This window comes from Paraphaeosphaeria sporulosa (genome assembly GCF_001642045.1).
Source record: "Paraphaeosphaeria sporulosa strain AP3s5-JAC2a unplaced genomic scaffold CC84scaffold_10, whole genome shotgun sequence".
Taxonomy (NCBI): Eukaryota; Fungi; Ascomycota; class Dothideomycetes; order Pleosporales; family Didymosphaeriaceae; genus Paraphaeosphaeria; species Paraphaeosphaeria sporulosa.
The window spans coordinates 943,558-965,444 of record NW_017253369.1 but is presented as its reverse complement, the minus strand read 5'-3'; the positions used below and the strand labels follow the sequence as shown (position 1 = coordinate 965,444).

Genomic DNA, 21,887 nt, shown 5'->3' with positions numbered 1-21,887 from the left:
GGAGATGTGTGCTCAGGCGACACTTCAGAAGTTTAGCCGGTAGTCACTAGTTTTGGCAGGTAACATGCATGGTTGTAGGTCACTTTCATACCGATATGACTAATGTATCAAAGGCCAAGTCACTCAAGAAGCCTAACAGAGTGACCCTTCAAAGACGCCTCTGTCAAACTCGGGTACAAATGTGAATACATTGACAAACATTACGTCGGCGCCACTCACAATCACAGAGAGACAGTATTCCTGATATGTGAGTATCTCAATATAAAATGCTCATCGTGTTTACTGCCCTCCAGTCTTGGAGCCGGGGCGGTAAGGAAATGTCGAGCGGTAATGTTTCGCAATGTCTCTTCGTGTTGCGACCCAGACACCTTCCTTTTCTGATATGTATTGCATGAACTTTCGAAGGCCTTCTGAACGTCCAGGCTTGCCAGCAATTCGAGAATGAAGGGGTATCGTCATCATCTTGCCCCCTTCCCGGTAAAGACAATCAAATGTGTCCTTTAAGTACTCAAAGTAAGTGTTTCCGGCACTGCTGACGAAACCAGGGAGCATGTGAAATTTTCCATCGTTGCCTTCGCATTGTTAGTGATCTGAACAGCAGACTATGCACAGTCTGGTTACTCACAGTCGTAGTTATACGGAACCAGAAGCAGGCCTTCCTTCTCCTCGTCGGGTAATTCCTTTTCCCACGGGAGGTCTATCCAGTACGGCGAATCTTCGTTATACACTTCCGAAGTGTAAAGCATCTTATGGCCCATCTCCTTCCACATGATGGGCAGCAGATTTGCCGTATTCGGTGTACCGCGTCCGAAGTACGCGCCCACTAAACTGTCTGTCAGTATATGGCATAACTTGTGGAGGAACGACGTTACCCGGAAATTCCCCTAAATCGTGTCAGTATGTGGTGCTATTGAAGGGACAATCGATATTACCCGTTGCTGCCTCTAACGCTTGGCAAGTCTTCTTGATGTACGCCTTGTCTTCTTCTAAAGAATAATCCCAGATATCGAGCCATCTGTATCCGTGTGCGCCTATCTCATGGCCGTCTCTTACGCATGCTTTGGCAAAGGTAGGATTCCTTTCCATCGCTACGGCAATCGCCCAGAGAGTCATGTTCCATCCAAACTCTTTCATCAGACGATGTATGCGCCATGCACCACAGCGGCTACCATACTCAAAGTCTTGCTCACCGTTCAAGTGACGGTACTCTCTACCGCCACCTGATGGGCCCTTCTCCCAGAGATACTCCTCACTGGTCTTGTCTCCATCGAGAGGATTTCGTTCTCCGCCCTCTTCATAATTTAAAACAAAGGACACGGCAATCCGCGCACCATTTGGCCATTGTGCATCATGTCCAAATTCTCCAAATCCTGACGCACAATTAGCAAGGTGGTCCTAGTTGTCCCGGCTTTTGCACTTCACCTTCAAAGTCACGAGGCAGCTGCAAAGACTCTTCAACGTGGACCATGGTGATAAATCTCTTGAGTCTGGAGGAGCGTAAGATGACTTGAGGCACGATTTGGGTTGAATGTGGGAAGCGCGTCTGGACTCCTTTGGGTGCGTCTTATACGCATACGTAACGACCTCTTGATCCTCATCTTCATCACGCACTCCACACAGACGTTGCCTATCGCCTTCCCTAACAGCAATGACCAAGCACGATTGGGGAATGCCTTATCGGGATGTCGGGCAGTGGAAGTCTACATCCGACAGCCCCACTTACACCCTGCCACTACCAGTACTCCTTATCGCCTATCGCTCCGTCGGACCTCCGAATACACCTCCCGAAAAGGCTCCAATGATGCCTATCCCAGTGCGTCCGAAAACGCAAGGGAGCGACATGGTACGAAAGTGGAATACCGGGGCTACCGTCGGAGAAGCTATTGAGATGCGCGCAACAGCGGCAGTTCGGCGCGACAAGTGATGCCTAGATACAATAGTGCATCGTGGGACAGCCACTTTTTGTTCCAACATTCAAGGTGAAATCACATCTCTCGTACGATTGACAATCATGTCTGTGTTTTCTCTAGACGCTGCGCAAGGTAACCCGGTCACGTCCGAGACCGTGGACAAATTATGCTCGCAACTCGGAGTCAGTATACAGAATTCGGAGAAGGAGGCCTACACCCGCCTGTTGGCAGTCTTCCACGATGCTAGCGAGCAACTGATGGCGATGGATGGTACAGTAGCCCTTTTTTGACGATTTGCTATGCTCTACCAACAGTGAGATGCAGATTACGTCCCGCAAGTCGACCAAGAACGGTTTCCGAGGGAGAATATTCATTTTCCAGAGAAACTTGAGAACTCACACGGTGCCTGGGCATGGAGATGTCGTGTTGTAGACATTCACGCCAAGAGTGGGAAACTTAAGGGAAAGACTTTTGCCATCAAAGACAACGTTGCGGTCAAAGACGTGCCGATGCTCCTCGGAACCAACTTCATCAGGGGGTACATGCCAGATTGCGACGCAACAGTCGTTACACGAATTCTTGAAGCAGGAGGCGAGATCTCAGGCAAGGCCGTTTGTGAGAACATGTGTCACTCAGCCACGAGTCATTCATCCGGTACTGGTGTGGTAGAAAGTCCATTTGCAAAAGGCTACAGCTCGGGTGGTAGCTCGAGTGGTTCGGGTGTGCTCGTCGCCCTCGGTGAAGTCTGGGGTGCGATTGGTGCAGACCAGGGTGGGAGCATCCGCGTCCCAGCAGCCAATTGTGGTATCGTTGGAATGAAACCTACCTTTGGGCTTGTGCCATACACTGGTAGCGGAAGCAATGAGCCAACGAACGATCATCTAGGCCCCATGACTCGAACAGTATTGGATAATGCTCTATTTCTCGAAGCTATTGCTGGTAACGACAACGTTGATGACCGGTCTTTCGCCGCGCCGAGTCCGACCAAGATCCCGCAGTACAGCGCAGTCCAGACCTTGTCAGGCGATAAGCCGCTTTCAGGAAAGAAGTTCGCCATCATTACTGAGTCACTCTCAACACCGGCAACAGATCCTCGCGTTGTCGAAACTTTTAAGGCAGCAGCATCAAGATTCGAAGAGCTTGGCGCGACCATAGAAGAAGTGTCAATACCGATACATGCCAAAGGAGCAGCGATCTGGACGGGCATAAGCAAAGTGGGAGGCTTCCTTGCAAAGACCTCGGGTTCGTTTGGCCGGAGAGGTCACCAGATGCTCAGCCTCAACGCTCTTCTTCATCCAATGGCGCAGGAAAATTGGGATCAAGCCTACGTTTCGACGAAGAACATTTACCTGAACGGTCTGTACGCGGTGCAACATTTTCCATTACTTCTCGCGAAAGCCACGAATCTGTCCCGTCAGCTGCGAGATGCATACGATGCAGCACTCGATTCATACGATCTTCTTCTGACACCGACGCTACCCTACGTTGCTTCCAGCCATGCAGCGCCTGATGCTGCACCCCTTGAGCAAATCAAGAAGCAAGTCGGGCTGACGTCCAACACAGCGCCATTCAACCAGAGCGGCCATCCAGTGTTGGCAATTCCCATTGGATTGTTGCCGGTGGTTGAAGGACCAGGCGTGAAAGACAATATCAAGTTGCCGGTCAGTATGCAGATAATAGGGAAGTGGTGGGACGAGATGGCGATTTACGAGGCGGCTTTTGCATGGGAGAAGTCGAATGATTGGAAAATGATGTGAACAGTGTGCAGTACCGAAAGATAGTCGGTCGGTGCTAGGTCCAAGTATCAATATTTTCTTCAAAAGGTTTTCAAAATGCGTGTCGCAGCATCTCATACTCTCCGGTCATGATGCTGATTTAGACTAGCAGAACCAGCACAAGCGTGCCGTCGCAGAGCTATAGGGGCCCAGCAAAGGGCTAGAAGCAACCTTAGTAGTCGTACATATACTGCTAGGTCTTCTAGATCAATATGCGCAGGATGTGGGAGTGGTAACGCGCTCGTCCCGGCTAGTGGCAAGGTCGTCTGAGCAGCTCTAGTGTTTTCTTCCTCCAGACTTGGTGTCCAGGAACGCCCATAAGTCGCTCCAGCCACGGTTGTGGTTTCCGGAAGAACGCTCCCCACGCTGCAGAACTTATGGCTTTTTTTTGGTCCCAGGAAGAAGCACTCCATAACTTCTTTCGATCGAATAGTATGCTTGCCGGAGAACAACTCACCCGGGTTTCGCCGGGCCATTTCAAGTCGTCCGACACTCCATACTGGTCCAACTGGGGGATTGCAGTCTTCCCCAGGAGTCGGCTCATTCCGTTGACAGTCTCTTATTTTAGTCCTCGCGACAGAGGAAAGCGGAGATGTGAAGGACCCAATCTTGTGCGAAGAAAGGGATGCTTATATCCACGTCGTTCCGCCCGAGCAAGTCCGGATGACGGGCCGCGGGTGGGCGCGACAGCACAGGGCAGTGCGGCGATGAACAACATCATCACAACTCCAGACTCACGACCGCGCGATTGCAACAAAACACACATTCACTGTACAACAGGTCTCATTCCAATCCAATGACCAGACTATCGCACATATACTCCCACGCCTCCTCGACATGGTCGTCTTGCATCGTTCTCAATTCCAACTCCAACTCCAACTCCATTCCCGGACGCGTCCATACTCAGTACTCCGCCAACTTGAGCCTGCGCCCGATATTCCGCTTTATCACGTCGCGCTGGTCGTCGTTTGGCTCCTCGTCCTCCTTTGCCTTGAGCGCGCTCAGCAGCATGCCGGCGTCGAAGAAGCCATCTAGGAAACAGGAAAATCAGCCGTTGAACTTCGGACCAAGGAAAGCGTGTAGCGTAAAGCGGAATGCGCGTGTGTATGTGTATGTGCATGTGCAGAAAGGTGTAGGAAAATGATTTAAACGGGGTATATGTGATGTATGGGTCGTGTATATGGTGTATGACAACAGCATGTAGGAGATGAAAGACATTAAAATACGTCAAGAAGAAAAGGTGTTTGGATACAGCCGCCGTACGACCGCGCGCGTACACTTCCGCGTCCGGAACGTCTTAATCTGCGGACGCCGCGGAGAGCTCGCGTGCACAGTCATGAGCGGCTTGAAGGGGGGTGATTGGGGCGGGGTGAGCGGTGCAGCGGGGCGGAGCGTGATGGGGACAACGGGTCCTACTTTGGGGAACGAGCGAGAAGAAAAGGGAGTCCTACAGCCACCGAGACCATCGTCTTCGCTTTCTGTTGTATCTTCCTCGGGCGGCGCGGTTTGAGGCTTGCCGTCGCTGGTGATGATGCGGCCGCGACTCTTCACCCTTGAGGCCCTCGGTCGATGGTGGTCTTCTGCTTCACGGGCGCGCGAGACTGTCTTATCAGCTGAGGTGCCGCGGCGTTTCAACTGTCGGAGGAGTTTGCGGATTTCGATAAAGTATGCTTCGAGTGCATCGATGAATCGTGAAGTCTGTCTGTGCTTAGATGAGGCGCAAATCGAGATACTGCCGTCCTTGATGATGTATCCAATGCCGAAGCCCTCGCCTGAGGTAGGGCCAAAACCAAACTGCCGTAGCGAAGGGTTACCGCAATTGGATGTGGACAGGATCGTGTTATTGAGCTTGTCCCATCCGTTGTCGGCGAATAAGGCTGGCATTGAGTGTTGAACGGGAGCTGGTGGTGAGCTGCTTATCGAGCCAGTTTCCGAAAGCATGGACGAGCGTTTCGGCGACCCGACAGTGGAGTTGACCGCCTCTGGGCTCGAGGGTCGCGTCGAATCCCAGCCATCGCTACTTGCCATCTCGGCACCGTCTTCATCGATCGCTCGCTGCCAGATGCAGTACAAGGCGTACATGTGTCTGTCGGGACCTTGCGCCTTTGCGCAATCCTTAGTTGTCGCGGTGTGCTTCTGGCAAGCCTTTCGTAGAGCCTCAATTTTAGCGGCAGCCGGGTTCTCACCCCAAAACAGCTTTACAAACTCGGCGGATTCATCGGAGACGGCTCTTATCGCCTCTGTGCGGCCGTGGTAGAAGAACTTGGTCATAGCTGGCTCGTACACGCACTCCATCCTGCCGTAGAGACCATAGTATGCGGCTTGGAATGCCATTTGGACGAAGGCATCCGGGGAGAAGCCCATGGACGTCATGAAGTTTTTGCCGTAGTGTGGAAACTCCAACGTCGCGAACTCGTTTTGCTGGATCAGATCTGCTAGTCGCGTCTCAGCGAAACGCAGCGCGGTGCTGAGCTCTGGCACCATGTCCCATTCCAGCTTGTGAGGAGTTGTCTGAACATCGCCAAAGCTGTCAGGGTCCCGCTTGGCTGGATCGGGGCTGGTAGAGGCCCAAAGACTGGGTGCATTCCCATTGATGGTCCTCGCGAAACGGAGGATGGTGTCTGTGTAGACATCTGACGCGAATCGGAGCACAGTGTGGCCATCAACACCGGTGTGTTCGAAGTTGATACCGGCACTTCCATTCTTGCAGACGATGATCTGAAGCTTATCGTACCAGCGGTTCGTGCAGGTGCCGACCTGCACGCCCTGTTCCACTTTGCTTGAACCGCAGAGCATGTTCATGCAAAGATCTGCACCGGTCTGCGGCTCAGTGTAATCAAGGCATAGAATGAAGAGCGCAGAATCGACAATATTGAGGCAATCCGAGTTGTTCGAGCCTTCTTCCCGATGCAGCACATCTCTCAGGCCTGACCACACCTTGCGGTTCTCGGTACTGAGCACGCCCAGCGCGCCTTTCGCGGCCTCGCGGATGGGTATCTGGGAGGCGTCGTCAACAATGGAGGCCAAATTAAGTGAAATGTCTTTCTCGGTCATGATAAGGTCAGAGTTATCGTCCAGCACATCGAACCAATAGAATTGGCCGTGACAGAGAACGACAACATGCTTAGAGGTGGGGTCCTGACCGATCTGGCAACCGTTCTCGGTGGGTATCCTGGCAGTACCGAATAGCCTCGAGTACTGGTACATGCAAAGAGGTTGGCCGCGGACGGTATCAGGTGGAAGCTCTTCTCTCCGGACTGCGCGTACGAAGGAAAGTGCCGAGACTACTAAGGAAGCTGCACGGGTGACTTGATTGTTGCGAGCCGGGGTGGGATCGTCCTCCAGTAGGAAAAAAGGATTTAGATTGAGCACCACCGGATTGTCAAAATTTAAGTACGAATCGTACCCTAATAACGGAAAGTCAGCAAGTGCTCGCTATCTGCATGGTCTGCTGTGAGATTACACCGGTTTGGAACATGTTGAGATCTTCAGACGGGAATGTGCACGATATGTCGCGAAGACCTGGGATACTCACAAAATTGCTCAATATAATTGGCTTTGCCGTTGGCGTACTTCTTCAACTTGTCCTGTAGTAATGGACCATCTGATTTGATGAAATCTTGTACGGCGTGAATAGTGTCGTGGTGCTCCTTGGGCGTCTGTAGTGGTTTGAGGGCGGCGAGGTACTTCTTGCACGAACTGTCGAGCTCAGGGATGGGGAGCTTGGGCAGCTTGTCTTGGTGGGCGAAGGTGATGCCAGGTCGTGAGTTTGGGATCGTATGATGGCCTAGTGGGTTTCGTGCTTCAGACGGAAAGGAAGCCTGACTCTCCTTTGCGGAAGCTTCGGAACGGACAGAGCCGTTGATCTCAGAGGACGACATGGTAAGGGTGTGTGTTGCCAAAGTGCCGTTGAGCGAGGCAGGTTGGGTAAAGGTGCGGGCTGCCATGGCCGAAGAGGTTAGTTAGGCGTAAAGCGGCGAGATGGAGGTGCTGATGGAGAGTAACCGCAAAGCGGTACGGTAAAAGTAGTGGCAATCCTCGTGACAGTAGGCCGGCATCGAGGTGCTGGGTGTCGGTGGGCAGACCAGACTCGTCGCTGTACGCGGACAGTTGCAGTCTTATATGGGGATGGACGAAAGGGGAAAGTAACAGCGGGATGATGGTCTGAGCAAGGCATGTGAAATACATTTGCGGCCGACTTACTAGTGTAGTAGTTTGGTAAGCCGACGCGGGCTACAGGCGGGCTGTATCCGCAGTCGACGTGATGTCGGGGCTGGCCTGCGGCTGGTCAACGTGATCTCCACTCACCTGTCAGTAGACGCAACGATGTGACTCGCTGTCGGAGGGCGTGAGAATGGGAAAGCGGAAAAGCACAGCCGTCCGTTTGGTCGGGCAGAGCGCGATTAGACAATCTCGGCCAAGAGGATACGGTTACAGCAGTGTGAAGCGCCGAGGTGCTGCGAGCTGGGTGGCGGAGAGCTCTCAGTTGCTGCGGGCGGGCGGAAGTACTACAGTAGGGCAGCCGCTCGAGCAAACGGCGTCCGAGGGCGGGCCAGACGCCGGCTAATTGGGCGCGATGGATGGCTGGGACGAGCAGAGCTGGCGTCACGGGCAGAGAGTCAGTTTCAGAGCGGTGGCAGCGACAATGCGCATGCGGCCATTGTCTGTCTGGCGCGGGGCAGCGGTTCGAGTCGAGCATCACAAGGCTTGGGCAGCGCGGGCTGGCAGGCAGGCCGGCCCCCAAGCACAGCGACCAAGCGAACGTGCGGGGCACTTGCGCTGGGCACGAGTGACGTCCGCGGGGGAAAGGAACAGCAGCGATGCCCAGACGAGACGAGCAACCCGCGCGTTAGTCAGCGCCGTTCGCGTCTACCGTCGCAGCGCCGTTGCTAGCGCCGCGCTCGACCTGGAACTGGGCATCGCAAATCGCGTCTGCCCATGTCTCGCCGCAGAGCCGCTGCGCCCACAGCATGACGCCGGGCCCCGACCACGACCCATGGCGGACCTGCTTCACGTGCTCCCCGACTTCGACACGTCCAAGTTCCAGCACCTGCTGCCCTCGCTCGACAAGGCCCTGGTCTCGACAACCGACCTCGTCACCCTCGCGCCCGCCCATGTAGCAAAGCGCGCCCAGGTCCCCGCCGGCGAGCTGCGCAAGCTGGTCGACGCCCTGGTGCCTGCCCTGCACCGGCACCTCGGATTCGGCGCAGAGGAACCGCGCAGCACCGCCTTTCTGGCTGCTTCTGGCCATGCATCCGCTGCCCTCGCTATAAGCACCCTGGACGACGAGCTCGACCAAGCCCTGCTAGGCGGCATCCGTCCTGGATACCTCGTCGAGGTCACTGGCGAAAGGTACCGCCTTCATATAGCCTATCTGCACCCTTCACGCGCTGACCAGCTCCAGTGGTGCCGGCAAAACGCAGTTGCTCCTTACGCTCTTGCTTGCAGCCCAGCTCCCTGCGCCCCGCGGCCTGTCCAAGTCGGCAGTCTACATCTCGACTGAGGCGCCCCTGGCTACCAATCGCCTCACCCAGCTGCTCGCCGCACACCCACGGCTCGCCTCGCTATCGCCCAAAGAGAAGCCTTCGTTATCGCGCATCCTGAGCATCCAGACGCCCGACCTCGAGTCCCAGGAGCACATACTGCGCTACCAACTACCGGTGGCCATCAAGAAGCACAATGTGGGTCTCGTTGTGCTCGACTCGGTGGCCGCCAACTACCGCGCCGAGTTTGAGAAGCCGGGCGGGAGGGACGGCGCAGCTTCCATGGCCAAGAGAGGCACCCAGCTGGTGCAGCTGGGAGCCCTGCTGCGCGGCCTGGCTCGCACAGAAGGAATCGCGGTAGTCGTCGCGAACCAGGTTGCTGATCGATTCACTCGCCCCGCGAACATTGTTTCCAACCCACCCTCTCGGACTAGTAGTCAGAACCACGCTGGAAACGACCGACAGAATACGCCGCAGTCGCTGGCCAATCAGCGCTCCCACTCAATCCCAGCTTCGCAGGAAGACCGAATCGTGCTGTCGCCGGATCCCTTGGCGCTCGACCATCAGCAATGCTGGTTCACAGGCTGGGGCGATATCCGCGCGGACCCGTCGCATACACTGAAGACGCCGTCGCTCGGCATCATCTGGACGAACCAGATCGCCTGTCGCATTGCCCTGAACAAGCGGCCTGTTATATCGAGCCGACCGTGGGTCATCTCACGCGATCCTCAGGACATTGGAAATGAGGACGATACCCACATCTCCAGGTGGCGCCGATGGTTCAAGGTTGTCTTTGCGCCTTGGGCTCCGCCTTCCGAGGGTCGAGGTGTGGAGTATGAGGTAGCGAGCAGTGGGATTCGTCATGTAGAAAAGGACAAGTAAACAAGTGAATCCAAGTCGTCTATTGCATGCTTCGTGCGTGATGTGGCTTGGAATCTTTAGTTCGCGGAACAGCCCAAGCGAAGTACGATAACCATGCTGTCGAGTGACAACGCTGACTTGAAGAATTGCAACCGCTCATCCACCCCTACCCAACACCTCCCCAACGCCCAACACCCCGGTCTGCCTATACCGCACTATTCGACCCCCTTACTCATCCGCAAACACAAACCTCCCACCCCTCCTCATCGCCTCCAAATACCTCTCCCTCACCTCTACCAACCCCATCTGCACCGCCTTCTCCCGATCCTCCCTCTCCTCCTGCGTACTCGGAAAATCCACGCGCCAAAACCCCGGCGGCGTCTTCCTGCCCTCATACGTCCTCCTATGCTTCCCGTGCTCCTTGGCCATCTGCCGCGTGCGCGCCTGCGTGACAATCTCCTCGCGCTCGGCAGCGTCCATCTGCGTGAGCCCAAAGGACGAGTATGCGTCGCCGAGGTAGTCCTGTAATAAGGCTTCTTCCTGAGAAGAAGAGAGGGGTGGTAGCGCGAGCGCCAACGCGCGGAATGTGGAGCCGCAGCAGGACGGCTTAGTGCAGCCGGGGAGGCAGAGGCGGTCTTCGCGGCGGCGGACGGTGTCGGTGAAGGCGTGCGTATAGCCACCGTTGTACGCCGGGTTGGGCTTGAAGTCTTGGAGGCGGAGCTCGGAGAGAGCTTTGTCGCGGAGGCGGGTGCGCGGAGTGGAAGGCTTGGAGATGGAGGCGTTTGGGGTTTTGCGGGCTTCGAGGGCGGACATGCGCCAAACGGGCCGGCCGTCTGGGACGAGTTCGGGGCGTGGGGCGGCTTCGAGGGCGCCACGTCGGGCTGGTCGAGCGGAAGGGGTGTGGGCGGGATGGTTTGAGGTGGATGGTGGTGTGGGTACGTGTGCAGCCGGTGTTTTTGCTGGTGCCGTCTTGGGCGTTGTGAGCGTGGTCTTCATGGGAAATGGGCCGCTCTTAGCAGCTCTTATGCGCTCATTGAAGTGTGCCCGTGCCAGGTTCGGTGGGAGTCGCTTCTTCCGTTCGTTAGAAGGCGGCGGTTCTTCTCCTAATTCTGCAAGGATATTGAACTCGGCTTCCTTTCGTGCTTCCTCTCTCCTCACGCGCTTATCAGGCGTGGCTTCGTTTGCTCTGCCAGCCACTACGTTGGGATCTATCGGTTGCAGCACTTCTCGAGGCTCTGTGATACCGTGTCCGGGTTCGCTCACGGCTCTGGCGTCCTCCAATGCAACCGTCAGGCGAGGGCTGAGCCCAGCGTCTGACATATGTACGTCTTCCATAGGTTCCGGCTTGACCGGGTTGTCGACGAAAGGAGCGCTGCTCGATCTCTGGCCACGCAGTGTTCCGGTCTTGTTCGAATGTTGGGAGTCTAGCCTTCTCAGTCTCTGACGCCGCGGGGTCATGATAGGATTCGGGCCCAACTCGTCGAGGTCCATGGTCTCTTTGCGTAGAAGCTGATGGGCGGTATCAGGCGGAGGACTACTGTGCAGCTCTGCTTTGACACGCACAGGCTTTGCCGGTGTGCCATCCGAGGAGTCGTCATGAAACACTGTGAACCCTGTCGACGGCTTTCGCTTGCGTTTGAGCGAGCGTTCGGACACAATTTCAGGTTCGTCGTCATCCATCGGGGCATTCGCTCGAGGAGTCATCCCATCCTCCGGCTCCGAAACTTCGGGAACTGTAGTTTGGCTCGAAGTAATCTTTTCTGAGTTAAGCTGGCCTAAAAATGTGGCTCTGTTATTCTTCGGGCCTGAGATGGCGTCTGCATGGCCCGTTGCCACGGGAGGTAAGGGAGACGAACGTCCACCGGGTCTACCGCGGTCCTCAGCATCTTCACGCTCATTTCGTTCATTTACGTCTGCCTCGGCTCGAACATCCTCGTGCACTTCATTGAACAAGTACATCGTAAGTGGAGGCGGTGGGACCGTGGCATCCGAGGGATCAATCATTGGGGCCGGAGAGGAACGATCTTGAGGCATGAGTGATTGCGGTGTACTCATAACGGCTGCTCCTGGGCTTGATGGGATATGTGGCAATGGTGCTGGAGTTTCTATCGCAAGATTACTCTTCGGTTGTACTTTTGGAGCTTTCGGCTCTGACTTCGCCTTCTTCTTCTCGATGTGTCGGTCGCAATACTCTTGCCAGGCTTTCACACTGTCCTTCATCTCTTTGTTCTTCTGCATGACGGATACGTTCTTTCGCTCTAGATACTTAATCCTTTGGACTGCATCATGGTATCGCTTGTTTAGCTCGTCAAGCTTCTCAGTGACCTGGCGATACTCTCCGACCGGAATTGTGGTGTCCTCCGTGCTAGTAGCCAACTCTTCCGCTGACAGGGTGTTGCCGCGAGTTTTTCGCAGTAGAGTCTTGAGTCGCGCATTCTCTTCTACCAGTTGGGCCTTCTCAACCACGCCGTTGCTAATATGATTGTCGAGATATCGGAGTCTATCATCTTCTACATTGGAGGTGAGTATTCGATCTTTCCGCTTTCCTCGAATGACATACTCTTCTTTGACTCGGCATCATGAATTTCAATCCCTGCAGAAATTAGGTCTCGATTATTCGACGTGAACCAAGGACGCGTACGCTTCTTCCACTCCTTCTCCAGATCTGGCGCGATGACCTCATCATAGACACGCGCCCATAGCGCTTTGTTGTTCTCTGCCCATGCGCTAAAGTCCATGCCAGTGGTCATTGTACTGCCGCAGTAGACAGCGTAGTATTCATCGGAATATTAGCGGGATAAGACCCAAGGCGGCGGGGGCGTATTGAGCTGTCTGCCTGGTCCGTGGAATGGACGCGTCGCGCAGTCACGAGAAGCTTGGCACCGCCACCTTGCACGAGCCAGCACCATCCTTACTCCGATACGACTCGTGTGGGGCGAATTCCTGGGAACCCCACGAAACCAGGACACCATGAAGCGGGCGCGAGAGTACGACGGCCATAGCGAGCTACCTGCAAAGGCGCGCAGGCTATCAAAAGTTGACAGGTTTTCCAAGCTGCCGAACGAGTTGCTCATTCGCATCTTGACATTTGTTCCGGTGCCGTCGCTACTTCTATGCCAGAGGTTCGTACATACCTAAACCCAACTGCAATGCCGGATATTTACTGATACAATTTCTAGGCTCTCCAAGAAATTTCAACGTCTCGCCGTTGACTCGGAGCTGTGGAAAGCTGCCTATTACAAGAATTTTGTGTTGCCACGGGCGTCGCGCATACCAGGAATTAGAGATACGACCGCCACTTCAGATCAGCTGCGTTATTCTTCGAGGTTATCCAAATGGCTGGATGACGGGCATCTTGTGAAGAATGGGAGGAAGACAAATTGGAAGCAACAATACCGACTGAGGCATAACTGGGCGCAAGGGCAATGCGCCGTCAGCGAAATCGTGGTTGCTGAACGACCGCCGGAACCACCCTTGCTAGTCATGATGTCGCATGGGACAATCTTCACCGCCGACTCTATTTCAGGTCTTCGTGCATGGAGCACTACCCACGAACGAGACCTTATTGCATCTGCAGCTCTGACCAGCAGCACAGGGGTCCCGCAACTTCCGACATCGATGGCGATAGAGACATCTGACAGTGAAACGGGGAATGAAAGAGTAGTTGTGGGTTTTGACAACGGCGTGTTCATCGTGTATGAACTTCGGAAAGATCAGAGAGCCTTCACGGCTCTCTTTGAGCATGCGCCGTCGACCAATGGGATGCTGTCCGCCTTGGCATATTCGTCGCCCTATCTACTCACCATGACCGAGGATCAGTTGCTCTCTATCTATGTTTTCTTGGACTTTCAAAAACCGAGCGTCCCATTGGACGCGCCGAGATTGCTGTACTCATTAAGATCCCACACAGTATGGCCGCCTGTGTCCCTCTCTATCCGCACAGCGGCGACAAGTGTGACTGCTGCCATCGCCTATGCCTTACCAACCTATCTTTCTGGCTGGACCGTGGGCCTTCAAGAGATGCGATTGTCACTTGATGGTAAACTATTGGAGTCTCGACTGGCAACAGCAGCGGACCAGAATTACCAAACACTTTCTGGACAACGTTCCATGTCCTCACCTTCGACCCGCGCATCGTCGCCTTTTCCAGGCAGATCTCGTGAGCCGACATTGGCTCACATGCCCAGTAACTCTAAACCAACGTCAATGTCATACACACATCCATATCTACTAGTGGCACATCCAGACAATACGCTCTCACTATACCTTGTCAAGTCCAATGCATCTTCGCTCTCGATAGGTCCTGGAAGTCGTCTTTGGGGACACACATCCTCTGTGTCAGGCGCACATGTGGGTATGCGCGGTAAAGCTGTCTCGGTCAGTCGCTTGGGCGATGAACTTAGGGTGTGGGACCTCGAAGGAGGAATGGCGTCCTCTGCAAATCGAAGGCGGTCAAGAAACGGCGAGTTGAGTGTCCGGGTTCAACCTTCAAAAGGTCTCGAGCCGAGTAGTGACAGCGCTGAAGAGAAGGCAACACAGGGAGTGGGCCTTCGATTCGCACTTCAGCAGCGGTTTGATGACTCGGCGGTAAGCAGAGGCTGGGTTGGGTTTGATGAGCAGAACGTGATAGTATTGCGCGAGAAGGGCGAGGGCAGTCAAGCACTCGTAGTCTACGACTTCACGTGAGGACAGGACTACCTAGTTAGAACCAAACTTTTAAGTACTCTTGGCCTACGCATTGTATACCCCGGGATAACACGCTGTACTCCGACTTTTGGCCTAGGTCTGTAGTTTTGGATGCAATCAACGATTCGCACAATCAGAAGTGTGGCCTACGAGATTTGTTGAAATCCTCGTGCAAGTGAACCGCCATCTTGAGCCTCTTCGTATTCCGGCGTTGTTGCACTCGCACAGCAATTCGGGCCGCATTAGCCGGGACGTTGGGTGGCGGGGCATTGGGTTGCACGAGGCTTTCTGCATGTTGCCTAGCCGCATCGGTAACAGCCCTAGGATCTGCATACTGCTGTGAGGGGGCGGGACATTCTGCAAGACAGAGTTTGCGGCAAACAAGAGGAATCGTATCACATATATCTAACAATAATGAGGCAGTTTATAGACCATGGAGCAATCCATTGTCGAATACGTCTATGCGTATCGCCGCTACAAACTGTGTTTGCCGCGGTAAAGCCTGGAGGTTCTTATTCACCGCGTTCCAAGAAACCAGCGCTACTTCCGAACCAGGCTAGCCGAAAAGCTCACTTTTCGACGCACTGTAAATTTCGTCCCCTCTGTCCCCCTCCACCACAAACTACCTCGCGCTTTTACGAATCAATTGGTGGTTCTTCTTCTCAGGCACGAAAGTTAGAGACGTTAGTTGCGACATACACCCTCTCTTTTACTATACCATATACCCCGCCTTTCACAGGTTAGTATGCACGTCGCCGCGTAGTCGCCCATCAGGTACTCACACACGCCAGGTTTACCACATAATCCACCTCAAAATGGAATTCCAAGCTCAATCCGGAGGCGCTGGTGGCCGTGGCTGCTACAACTGTGAGTTGCGCCCTCTTTTCACCCCGCACTTCCTCCCGTCTGTCAGTTTGCATTTGCACTGCGGATTTTTTCTCGCGGACGTCATGGGTTTACGATTCGGCACACGATCCCTTTCGGCAACATCATGTGACACAACCATTTGAACCGAGCGCAGTATCTCGTTTCGCCACGAGCTGCATAGTCGCATTGCGGCGGCGCACAACCCCCGCCATAAGCATTGGCTGATTTAGTAGGCGGCGACCCTGCCCACCGTGCGGCCGACTGCCCCTCCAAGGGCAACCCTACCTGCTACAACTGCGGTGACAAGGGCCACTTGAGCCGCGAGTGCACCGCTCCCCAGGCTGAGAAGAGCTGCTACCGCTGCGGCGAGACCGGCCACATCAGCCGTGAGTGCACAAAGGACGGCGCTGCTCCCATGGGAGGCCAGGGCGGCGGCCAGGAGTGCTACAAGTGCGGCCAGCGGGGTCACATCGCTAGAAACTGCACTCAGGGTGGTGCTCCCGGCGGCTTCGGCGGCGGATACCAGCGTGGAGGATACGGTGGCGGCGCTCAGGGCGGCTATGGCGGTCCCAGGCAGACCACATGCTACTCGTGCGGTGGTTTCGGCCATATGAGCCGTGACTGCACCCAGGGCCAGAAGTGCTACAACTGTCAGTAACAACTTATCCAGACCGCTGGATCATCGAGCTAACACATTACCAGGCGGTGAGGTCGGCCACTTGTCGCGCGACTGCCCCTCCGAGACCACCTCCGAGCGTGTCTGCTACCGCTGCAAGCAGCCCGGCCACGTCCAGAACGCCTGCCCCAACTAGATTCCTGATCGAGTGCTCGGCCCGGAACTGATTCGCATCACGACGACTGTTATGTCCACGACCACTGGATCCGGCGTTTCGTCTAGTTAACGAGCTCGACACATTACGATTTTCTTTCCTTGTACATGTTCTCATTTGACGCGGCTGACACGCCGTCTTTCGACCCTTGCGCACGAAAAAGCATCATTCATCGCCCGGCATAATTTGATACGGTTCTTGACCGGCTGGCCCAATCGTCAAGAGGAAGGTTTGAACGGAAACGTCGTCACGAACTGGAAAGATTTTGCATTGGTGGAAAACGAAATGGGGAGGAACGGATTCTGAAAGCAGAGCTACGTGGAGTGGGTTGATGTTATCTTGATTCAATGCGAATGCTCTCATCGAAGGCAAATGTTTGGTGGGGGCAGACGGTCGGTCACGCAGGAATTGGAATTGAAGATCCTGTCCGCTCATGTTGGATATGGACTCGCGTCACACTTATCGTTCCTATGCACTGGTGATTGTTGTACTAATGAGTGGTTGTTGCGTGGGTTCGTGAACTTCACCTCCAGTACAGGTCAGTCAAAGTGAGAAGCGGGCACCTACGCGCCTTACTTGGCAACTCGACACTCTACTCACACCCGACGCCAACCATGGCTGATCCCGCCCGGGATTGCTTCCTTGCGCACCAGATCAGCGTTATACAAAGCTGCAGCATCTGTCGAGACGACTCAACAACGGCGACCACGTCTTTGGTAATAGCTGTCTGAGGAAGTATATGTTCAATCCGGATCCGACGTGGGTGGGTCTTAGCGGGAAGCAAGGTTTGTGCCCGCTAAGTCTACTCTGTCTTAACTTGCACTGACTTGTATCCGTACTTCAAGTTTGAAATCGAGGTGCCAGGCGCGAACAAGTGCCCGCTGTGCCGCAAGACGTTGTTCGTCCTGAAGAATGAAGGGTATGAGAACGAGACGAGGATTCAGAACCTGAGGTCTACCATGATGACGACCTTAATGCTGTTCAAGTTGACGATGAGGATTCCATATCGGACGACGAAGTCCTGGTTCTTAGGCACAACCGACTTAGAGGATCACCCTTCTGGAAAAGGATGAGACGCAAAAACCACTTTGTGGAGCCCGAGTGCGGTGACAGTGATGCCGTGCCCTCGGACGATGAGGATGAGACTGATGAGATGAGAGTCGATACGGACGATCAAGTGATCGGCCTCACCCGCACCCGCAACGATGAAGAAAGCGATCCCGGCGAAAGAATAAGTCCCGAGTATAGGCGCGCAGAGGAAGTGTTACTACCAAAACGTAAGCCGGTGTTTTGTCTGAGTACTAGGGCAGACGAATATCAATCCAATAACTGCGGTTCTTTGAGTCATTGGCCAGCGTCACGAAGCTTGTTGTTATATCTCACCTCGATATCAACCGTAGTGTGAGCGATTCACATACCGAACTGTCGAGTTGAGCTTCTCTAGGCCGGGATGGCCCACTGGTTCAGCTGACCTTGAGGGGAAATATCTTGCTGTCTAGAATTCAATGCGTAGCATTGTCTACCCTGCCGACTTGCATAGTGGACAGCTGATTCACGTCTTGGATGTGAACATCTGTACGATTGAGCGCGTGTGAATATGAGCTTGATGTGAAAACCACAAACGTTCGCATCTCATGCTTCAAGTGTTGGCTTGAGCATATAGATGCAGAAAACCCTTCCTTGCTAGCACATCATCTATGGACAGCATATTCTAACTCGATAACACATCCCAATCAAGAACACAACTCTCAACCCCGCTCTAACCGGTTCACATACCACACTAGCCATGGACGGCAGCCTTCCCACCCAGGCTGAGTCTCTCGCAGACTTCCATAATAAAATACAGCGTATACCTTACGGCTGCTCCTGCGGTAAACCTTGGGGTAGAAACCCCCCCTACTAGGCTTCTGGGCTGTAATCATGTCTTTGGCGAGGACAGTATCTGGGTTTGGTACGTAAAGTGTTTTTGATACCATCCGCAGCTTGATTGCTGTATCTGGATAACTCCAGCCCAGCTTGGCATTATTTGTTAACCCTCAGTTTTAGGGTCAACACCGGAGATGAAGACGCGCATATGTGCCCAGCATGCCCCAGCGGCTGTTGATCCCAGACATTCTCAAGAGGGAAACGGTGAGGATGGGGAAATGGAGAAGGAAGACGGCTCTTAAACGTCATGTGAACGACCCACTTGCGGAAAGTGTCTGGTTTGTTCTAGCAGAGCGTGACTTCCTACTCAACTGGTGGCACTGTGGGAAGTCCCCGTGCATTTCGATCTTCAAAGTTTGATCCTTTGTATCCCAGAAGTAGACCATCAATTCAAGGATACCCCGCGCTCGTTATAATAGACTAACAATGGGACAGCGTGACAGGTCGCTGACATCGTAACGGTGGCATCGACGGGAGCCGCCATACGAATATGCTATCCATATCAATACAGGATGCCTCCTCCAAACAAATACAATGGCGGAGATTCCTTGTTATAACCTCAAAGTACTCTTTTGCCCCTAGAACCATATTGTCCCAACTCCTGTAAGAATGTCCACAGATTCCTATACTCGACGACTTCTCTTCTATTCATCCACCTCTGCCCCATCCTTCTCCTCATCTGCCGCAAACTTTGCCATCTTCTTCGCCTCGATCTCTTGTCTTTTCTCCTCCGCCCCTTGATTTGCCAGACGGTCCGCCGCTTCATTGCCCGTATTCCCATTATGCGCCTTCACCCACACAATATGCGTCTTCGCTTTCGCCATTTCCCGCTCCCGTATACGAGTAAGTATCGGCTCGATGAGATCTCTGTTCTCGACCGGTCTACCCGCCGAATTCTTCCAGCCTTTTGCTTCCCAACTTTGGAACCACTCGGTCAGGCACTTCATGGAGTAGTGGGAGTCGGTGTAGATGCGGGCTTCGCGGTCGATAGGGACGATATCGATGGCGCGGGCGATGGCCGTGAGCTCGGCGCGTTGATTGGTTTGCCGCTCGCCGGGCAGGGGACCGTGATCGTTTCTGTGGGAATGTTAGCGGTACTGTAGCATCGAGTGAGGGAGAGCCTACCTGGGATCATTGGGTCCGAACCAGATGCCGAAGCCGGCGTATGCACCGAGCTGGCCGTTTCCCTTAGATGCGCCGTCGGTATATACCTCGAGGACGCCCTCGAAGTCGCCGGTGGGCTGGAATTTTCGCAGGCTAAGCTCCTCTTGTGTCTTGTACTCTATCTCAGGGCCATCCGGTCGCCCGTGCTTGATCCTCCTGTCGAAGCCGTCCTCAGCGTCTGGTGGGAGAGGCCCTGTACCAGGTTCGTAGTCGCCATTGGTCGCAGTTGGTACCGCGAAGCCATCGTTCTGTTTCTGTTTCTTCGTGCTCTTCCGCGATTCGACTTCGGACGGTGTTGTTGAGTCGACATGGCCGTTAAGGCTGATTGGCGTGCTGGTAGTGTGTGAGGATGCGCCGCCTTGTTGCGCCTCGCTCACGAAGGCTTGTGCTTCCTCCCACGTGTCAAAGCGCTTTTGTTTGGCGCCCTTAAAGCCGGTGACTTGCTCCAGAACCGCAGGCCAATCCATATACACTCCTGGTGTGTGACCGACCTGCACTCCGTAGTATTTCGATTTTCCAGATTTTTGAGCGCCAACACTCTCGCCTTTCATGAATTCCTCCGCTTCTGTAAGCATAGTGAATTTCTTGAACACGGGGTTCTTGAACCCAGAAGTTTGTTGTTTGGCATCGTCCCAGCTTTGGTATATCCCTGGCGTGAACCCGGCCTTGACAGCGTAGAATGCGGGTGCTGTCCTCTTGTGCTTGGAGCCCGACGAAGCTGACGAACCACCCGCCATTGTGTCTTCGCCTTTTTCTAAGTCGTGCGGAAACGTGATATCGACTATGGGTCGCGCGTCTTCGGAGAAGGAGCGGGTGTACAGTGGGCTAAGGTATGAGACTGTTTGGGGTTTACTTCTCGTGAAATGATATACGTGGCGGGACGAACAATCGCGGGGCTTTGCGGACCTAGAATGTTCAGTCTGATGCCAGGCGGTGGGCTTGCTGAGCGCCGTTGGTGAAGGTGAAGGTGGACGTACCAAAGCGACTCTTGCAGCGCAGCGCAGAGAAGCTGTCGATGAGCAGGAATCCGCTTGAGCAAAGCTCGCATAGGAATGCGAAGATAAAAGAAGAGATGGCGACGCGGGAGGTGCGGGAGGTGGGTTTATCGGACGCGGAGACAAGTGAGGGGTTTACTGGGTTCATGTGGGAGCAACCCAGGGAAGGGCAGAGGAGAGGGGGTGGGTGGGGGGAGCTCCCGGAAACATAGCTTGCGCCCGGGCCAGGGGCACTGTGAGCTGGGGAGCAGCATTGTTTCGACAATCTTGCAATGCAAAAACAATTGGCGTCAGCGAAAGCAGAGTGAATGGTGCGCAAGTGCAGCTATTCACCATGGCTTGTTCGTGGGGCCAACGACGTGAAGGTGAACGTAGGGCGGCATTTCGGGAAAGCGCGACCGGCGCCATCCCGACCAACGATGAACATCTCCACGGCTCGTTCCTCACACCACCTAGCACCCCATAACTACGTACCCCGCGCATCCTGTGGGACTTGGACGTACTGCACTTGCCAACGCCCACTTTGAACACATCCCGCTGTCTACAGTGTCAGAACCATAGGTGTACATATCGACGGCCTGATACGCCTACGTCTACCGAAGTACCGAGGATGTTCGAGGTGCGAAACCTCATGTTGATGCCGCCAAAGACACATACCCTACTAACTTCATAAAGGGACGCCACACTGCAGATAGGTACAATCTGCGGTTGCACCGAGCTCGCTCCGTGGTGCTTTCCGGGCCCGAGCTGGTCGAGATTCGCGCGGCTCAAAGGACCTTCGAGGGAGCCTACATCCGCACGGCATTGGGTCAGTTCTCCTTTGCACTTATTGTGCTCAAGATCTTTACCGCCGAGTTCTACTCGATAGGTGCCTTGTTTGCCGTATATGGCGCGGGCATACTGTTCACAAGCCTGTTTCGTCGCCAGCAAGGTAAAGAAGACAGCAACGTAACCACAAACAGAGATGCTGACAGCGCACAGGCAACAAACAGTTCTTCTCCGAAGTAGGCGAAGATGGACTGCAACGCAAGAAATTCAGGACGAGCGGCAACGTCGTGTCCGTTCTGACTGCGCTTAGCATGGCAGCATACATCTGCCTGATGGTGCTCACCCTGAGGTTGGACACGTAATCTCGAATTACATGCAATGCCCAGAGGATCCCCACCAGCGTGATTCCATTTCGTGCCTCGCGCAAGAGGCAGCACGCTATCGCTCCACAGCGAAGCATCATACCTAGCCTCGTCCTCAAGTCATCTGCCGGTCCTCCAAGCAAACCGACGCTGCGGACTGCCATCTACTTCATGCCTGGATTGTCTGTGAGGTAGCCGTGGCCTCCATCCAGATTGCACGCCAAGGGCTTGGTCGTAGTACCTCTACATTTCTGACGTTG

The 21,887-nt window shown here is 54.4% G+C and overlaps 12 protein-coding genes across 12 annotated transcripts; 6 read left to right on the top strand and 6 right to left on the bottom strand.

Moving 5' to 3' along the window:
• Positions 1 to 210: 210 nt before the first annotated feature.
• On the bottom strand, positions 211 to 1,468 carry CC84DRAFT_1262712 (chitin deacetylase 1; the record flags this gene model as incomplete). The annotated part of the gene is made up of 5 exons (XM_018185167.1): positions 211 to 572; positions 626 to 823; positions 873 to 884; positions 933 to 1,370; positions 1,423 to 1,468. 5 exons carry the CDS (start codon positions 1,466 to 1,468, stop codon positions 280 to 282), a joined length of 987 nt encoding a protein of 328 aa, XP_018032050.1. The 3' UTR covers positions 211 to 279.
• Positions 1,469 to 1,786: 318 nt separating this feature from the next.
• CC84DRAFT_1167853 (amidase signature enzyme) lies at positions 1,787 to 4,004 on the top strand (the record flags this gene model as incomplete). The annotated part of the gene is made up of 3 exons (XM_018179273.1): positions 1,787 to 2,180; positions 2,235 to 3,917; positions 3,966 to 4,004. Coding segments are annotated over exons 1-2 (1,597 nt in total), but the record flags the coding sequence as incomplete, so codon positions are not given.
• CC84DRAFT_211132 (uncharacterized protein) lies at positions 3,783 to 4,584 on the top strand. Its single transcript, XM_018185599.1, has 2 exons — positions 3,783 to 3,917; positions 3,966 to 4,584. The coding sequence occupies exons 1-2, from the start codon at positions 3,898 to 3,900 to the stop codon at positions 4,483 to 4,485; spliced, it is 540 nt and encodes a 179-aa protein (XP_018032048.1). The 5' UTR covers positions 3,783 to 3,897; the 3' UTR covers positions 4,486 to 4,584.
• Positions 4,537 to 7,749, bottom strand: CC84DRAFT_211085 (carnitine acetyl transferase-like protein). Its single transcript, XM_018185598.1, has 3 exons — positions 7,221 to 7,749; positions 5,137 to 7,092; positions 4,537 to 4,716 (listed from the first exon to the last, which is right to left on the bottom strand). The coding sequence occupies exons 1-3, from the start codon at positions 7,630 to 7,632 to the stop codon at positions 4,589 to 4,591; spliced, it is 2,496 nt and encodes an 831-aa protein (XP_018032047.1). The 5' UTR covers positions 7,633 to 7,749; the 3' UTR covers positions 4,537 to 4,588.
• Positions 7,750 to 8,519: 770 nt separating this feature from the next.
• On the top strand, positions 8,520 to 10,024 carry CC84DRAFT_211060 (uncharacterized protein). The gene is made up of 3 exons (XM_018185597.1): positions 8,520 to 9,037; positions 9,090 to 9,158; positions 9,646 to 10,024. Exons 1-3 carry the CDS (start codon positions 8,682 to 8,684, stop codon positions 9,788 to 9,790), a joined length of 570 nt encoding a protein of 189 aa, XP_018032046.1. The 5' UTR covers positions 8,520 to 8,681; the 3' UTR covers positions 9,791 to 10,024.
• A 233-nt stretch (positions 10,025 to 10,257) lies between these two features.
• Positions 10,258 to 12,767, bottom strand: CC84DRAFT_1099992 (SAE2-domain-containing protein; the record flags this gene model as incomplete). Its single annotated transcript, XM_018174846.1, has 4 exons — positions 10,258 to 11,215; positions 11,642 to 11,896; positions 11,987 to 12,539; positions 12,590 to 12,767. The coding sequence occupies 4 exons, from the start codon at positions 12,765 to 12,767 to the stop codon at positions 10,258 to 10,260; spliced, it is 1,944 nt and encodes a 647-aa protein (XP_018032045.1).
• Positions 12,768 to 12,862: 95 nt separating this feature from the next.
• Positions 12,863 to 14,810, top strand: CC84DRAFT_1153697 (uncharacterized protein). Its single transcript, XM_018176852.1, has 2 exons — positions 12,863 to 13,151; positions 13,209 to 14,810. Exons 1-2 carry the CDS (start codon positions 13,000 to 13,002, stop codon positions 14,713 to 14,715), a joined length of 1,659 nt encoding a protein of 552 aa, XP_018032044.1. The 5' UTR covers positions 12,863 to 12,999; the 3' UTR covers positions 14,716 to 14,810.
• An 887-nt stretch (positions 14,811 to 15,697) lies between these two features.
• Positions 15,698 to 16,245, bottom strand: CC84DRAFT_211033 (uncharacterized protein). The gene has a single exon (XM_018185596.1). It carries the CDS (start codon positions 16,190 to 16,192, stop codon positions 15,809 to 15,811), a length of 384 nt encoding a protein of 127 aa, XP_018032043.1. The 5' UTR covers positions 16,193 to 16,245; the 3' UTR covers positions 15,698 to 15,808.
• Positions 16,246 to 17,151: 906 nt separating this feature from the next.
• On the top strand, positions 17,152 to 18,007 carry CC84DRAFT_1208762 (uncharacterized protein; the record flags this gene model as incomplete). The annotated part of the gene is made up of 3 exons (XM_018182181.1): positions 17,152 to 17,197; positions 17,399 to 17,813; positions 17,953 to 18,007. 3 exons carry the CDS (start codon positions 17,152 to 17,154, stop codon positions 18,005 to 18,007), a joined length of 516 nt encoding a protein of 171 aa, XP_018032042.1.
• Positions 18,008 to 18,797: 790 nt separating this feature from the next.
• Positions 18,798 to 20,677, bottom strand: CC84DRAFT_210998 (uncharacterized protein). Its single transcript, XM_018185595.1, has 3 exons — positions 20,480 to 20,677; positions 19,464 to 20,408; positions 18,798 to 19,063 (listed from the first exon to the last, which is right to left on the bottom strand). Exons 1-3 carry the CDS (start codon positions 20,548 to 20,550, stop codon positions 18,898 to 18,900), a joined length of 1,182 nt encoding a protein of 393 aa, XP_018032041.1. The 5' UTR covers positions 20,551 to 20,677; the 3' UTR covers positions 18,798 to 18,897.
• On the bottom strand, positions 20,507 to 21,116 carry CC84DRAFT_210951 (uncharacterized protein). Its single transcript, XM_018185594.1, has one exon. The coding sequence runs from the start codon at positions 20,978 to 20,980 to the stop codon at positions 20,642 to 20,644; it is 339 nt and encodes a 112-aa protein (XP_018032040.1). The 5' UTR covers positions 20,981 to 21,116; the 3' UTR covers positions 20,507 to 20,641.
• Positions 21,108 to 21,627, top strand: CC84DRAFT_1221160 (uncharacterized protein; the record flags this gene model as incomplete). The annotated part of the gene is made up of 3 exons (XM_018183236.1): positions 21,108 to 21,116; positions 21,173 to 21,428; positions 21,479 to 21,627. The coding sequence occupies 3 exons, from the start codon at positions 21,108 to 21,110 to the stop codon at positions 21,625 to 21,627; spliced, it is 414 nt and encodes a 137-aa protein (XP_018032039.1).
• Between the last annotated feature and the right edge of the window lie 260 nt (positions 21,628 to 21,887).

Coding starts and splice junctions, on each gene's coding strand:
- CC84DRAFT_1153697 (XM_018176852.1), top strand. CDS start 13,000: ATGAAGCGGGCGCGAGAGTACGACGGCCATAGCGAGCTACCTGCAAAG. Junction 13,152..13,208: donor TCGCTACTTCTATGCCAGAG/GTTCGTACATAC, acceptor TACAATTTCTAG/GCTCTCCAAGAAATTTCAAC.
- CC84DRAFT_211060 (XM_018185597.1), top strand. CDS start 8,682: ATGGCGGACCTGCTTCACGTGCTCCCCGACTTCGACACGTCCAAGTTC. Junction 9,038..9,089: donor GTCGAGGTCACTGGCGAAAG/GTACCGCCTTCA, acceptor GACCAGCTCCAG/TGGTGCCGGCAAAACGCAGT. Junction 9,159..9,645: donor CTCCCTGCGCCCCGCGGCCT/GTCCAAGTCGGC, acceptor AATACGCCGCAG/TCGCTGGCCAATCAGCGCTC.
- CC84DRAFT_211132 (XM_018185599.1), top strand. CDS start 3,898: ATGCGCAGGATGTGGGAGTG. Junction 3,918..3,965: donor ATGCGCAGGATGTGGGAGTG/GTAACGCGCTCG, acceptor GAGCAGCTCTAG/TGTTTTCTTCCTCCAGACTT.
- CC84DRAFT_211085 (XM_018185598.1), bottom strand. CDS start 7,632: ATGGCAGCCCGCACCTTTACCCAACCTGCCTCGCTCAACGGCACTTTG. Junction 7,093..7,220: donor CAATTATATTGAGCAATTTT/GTGAGTATCCCA, acceptor TTCCGTTATTAG/GGTACGATTCGTACTTAAAT. Junction 4,717..5,136: donor AGACGATGGTCTCGGTGGCT/GTAGGACTCCCT, acceptor CCTGTTTCCTAG/ATGGCTTCTTCGACGCCGGC.
- CC84DRAFT_210951 (XM_018185594.1), bottom strand. CDS start 20,980: ATGCGCGGGGTACGTAGTTATGGGGTGCTAGGTGGTGTGAGGAACGAG.
- CC84DRAFT_211033 (XM_018185596.1), bottom strand. CDS start 16,192: ATGGCCGAAACCACCGCACGAGTAGCATGTGGTCTGCCTGGGACCGCC.
- CC84DRAFT_210998 (XM_018185595.1), bottom strand. CDS start 20,550: ATGCGAGCTTTGCTCAAGCGGATTCCTGCTCATCGACAGCTTCTCTGC. Junction 20,409..20,479: donor GCGCTGCAAGAGTCGCTTTG/GTACGTCCACCT, acceptor TGAACATTCTAG/GTCCGCAAAGCCCCGCGATT. Junction 19,064..19,463: donor TTCGGACCCAATGATCCCAG/GTAGGCTCTCCC, acceptor GGGGCGGAGGAG/AAAAGACAAGAGATCGAGGC.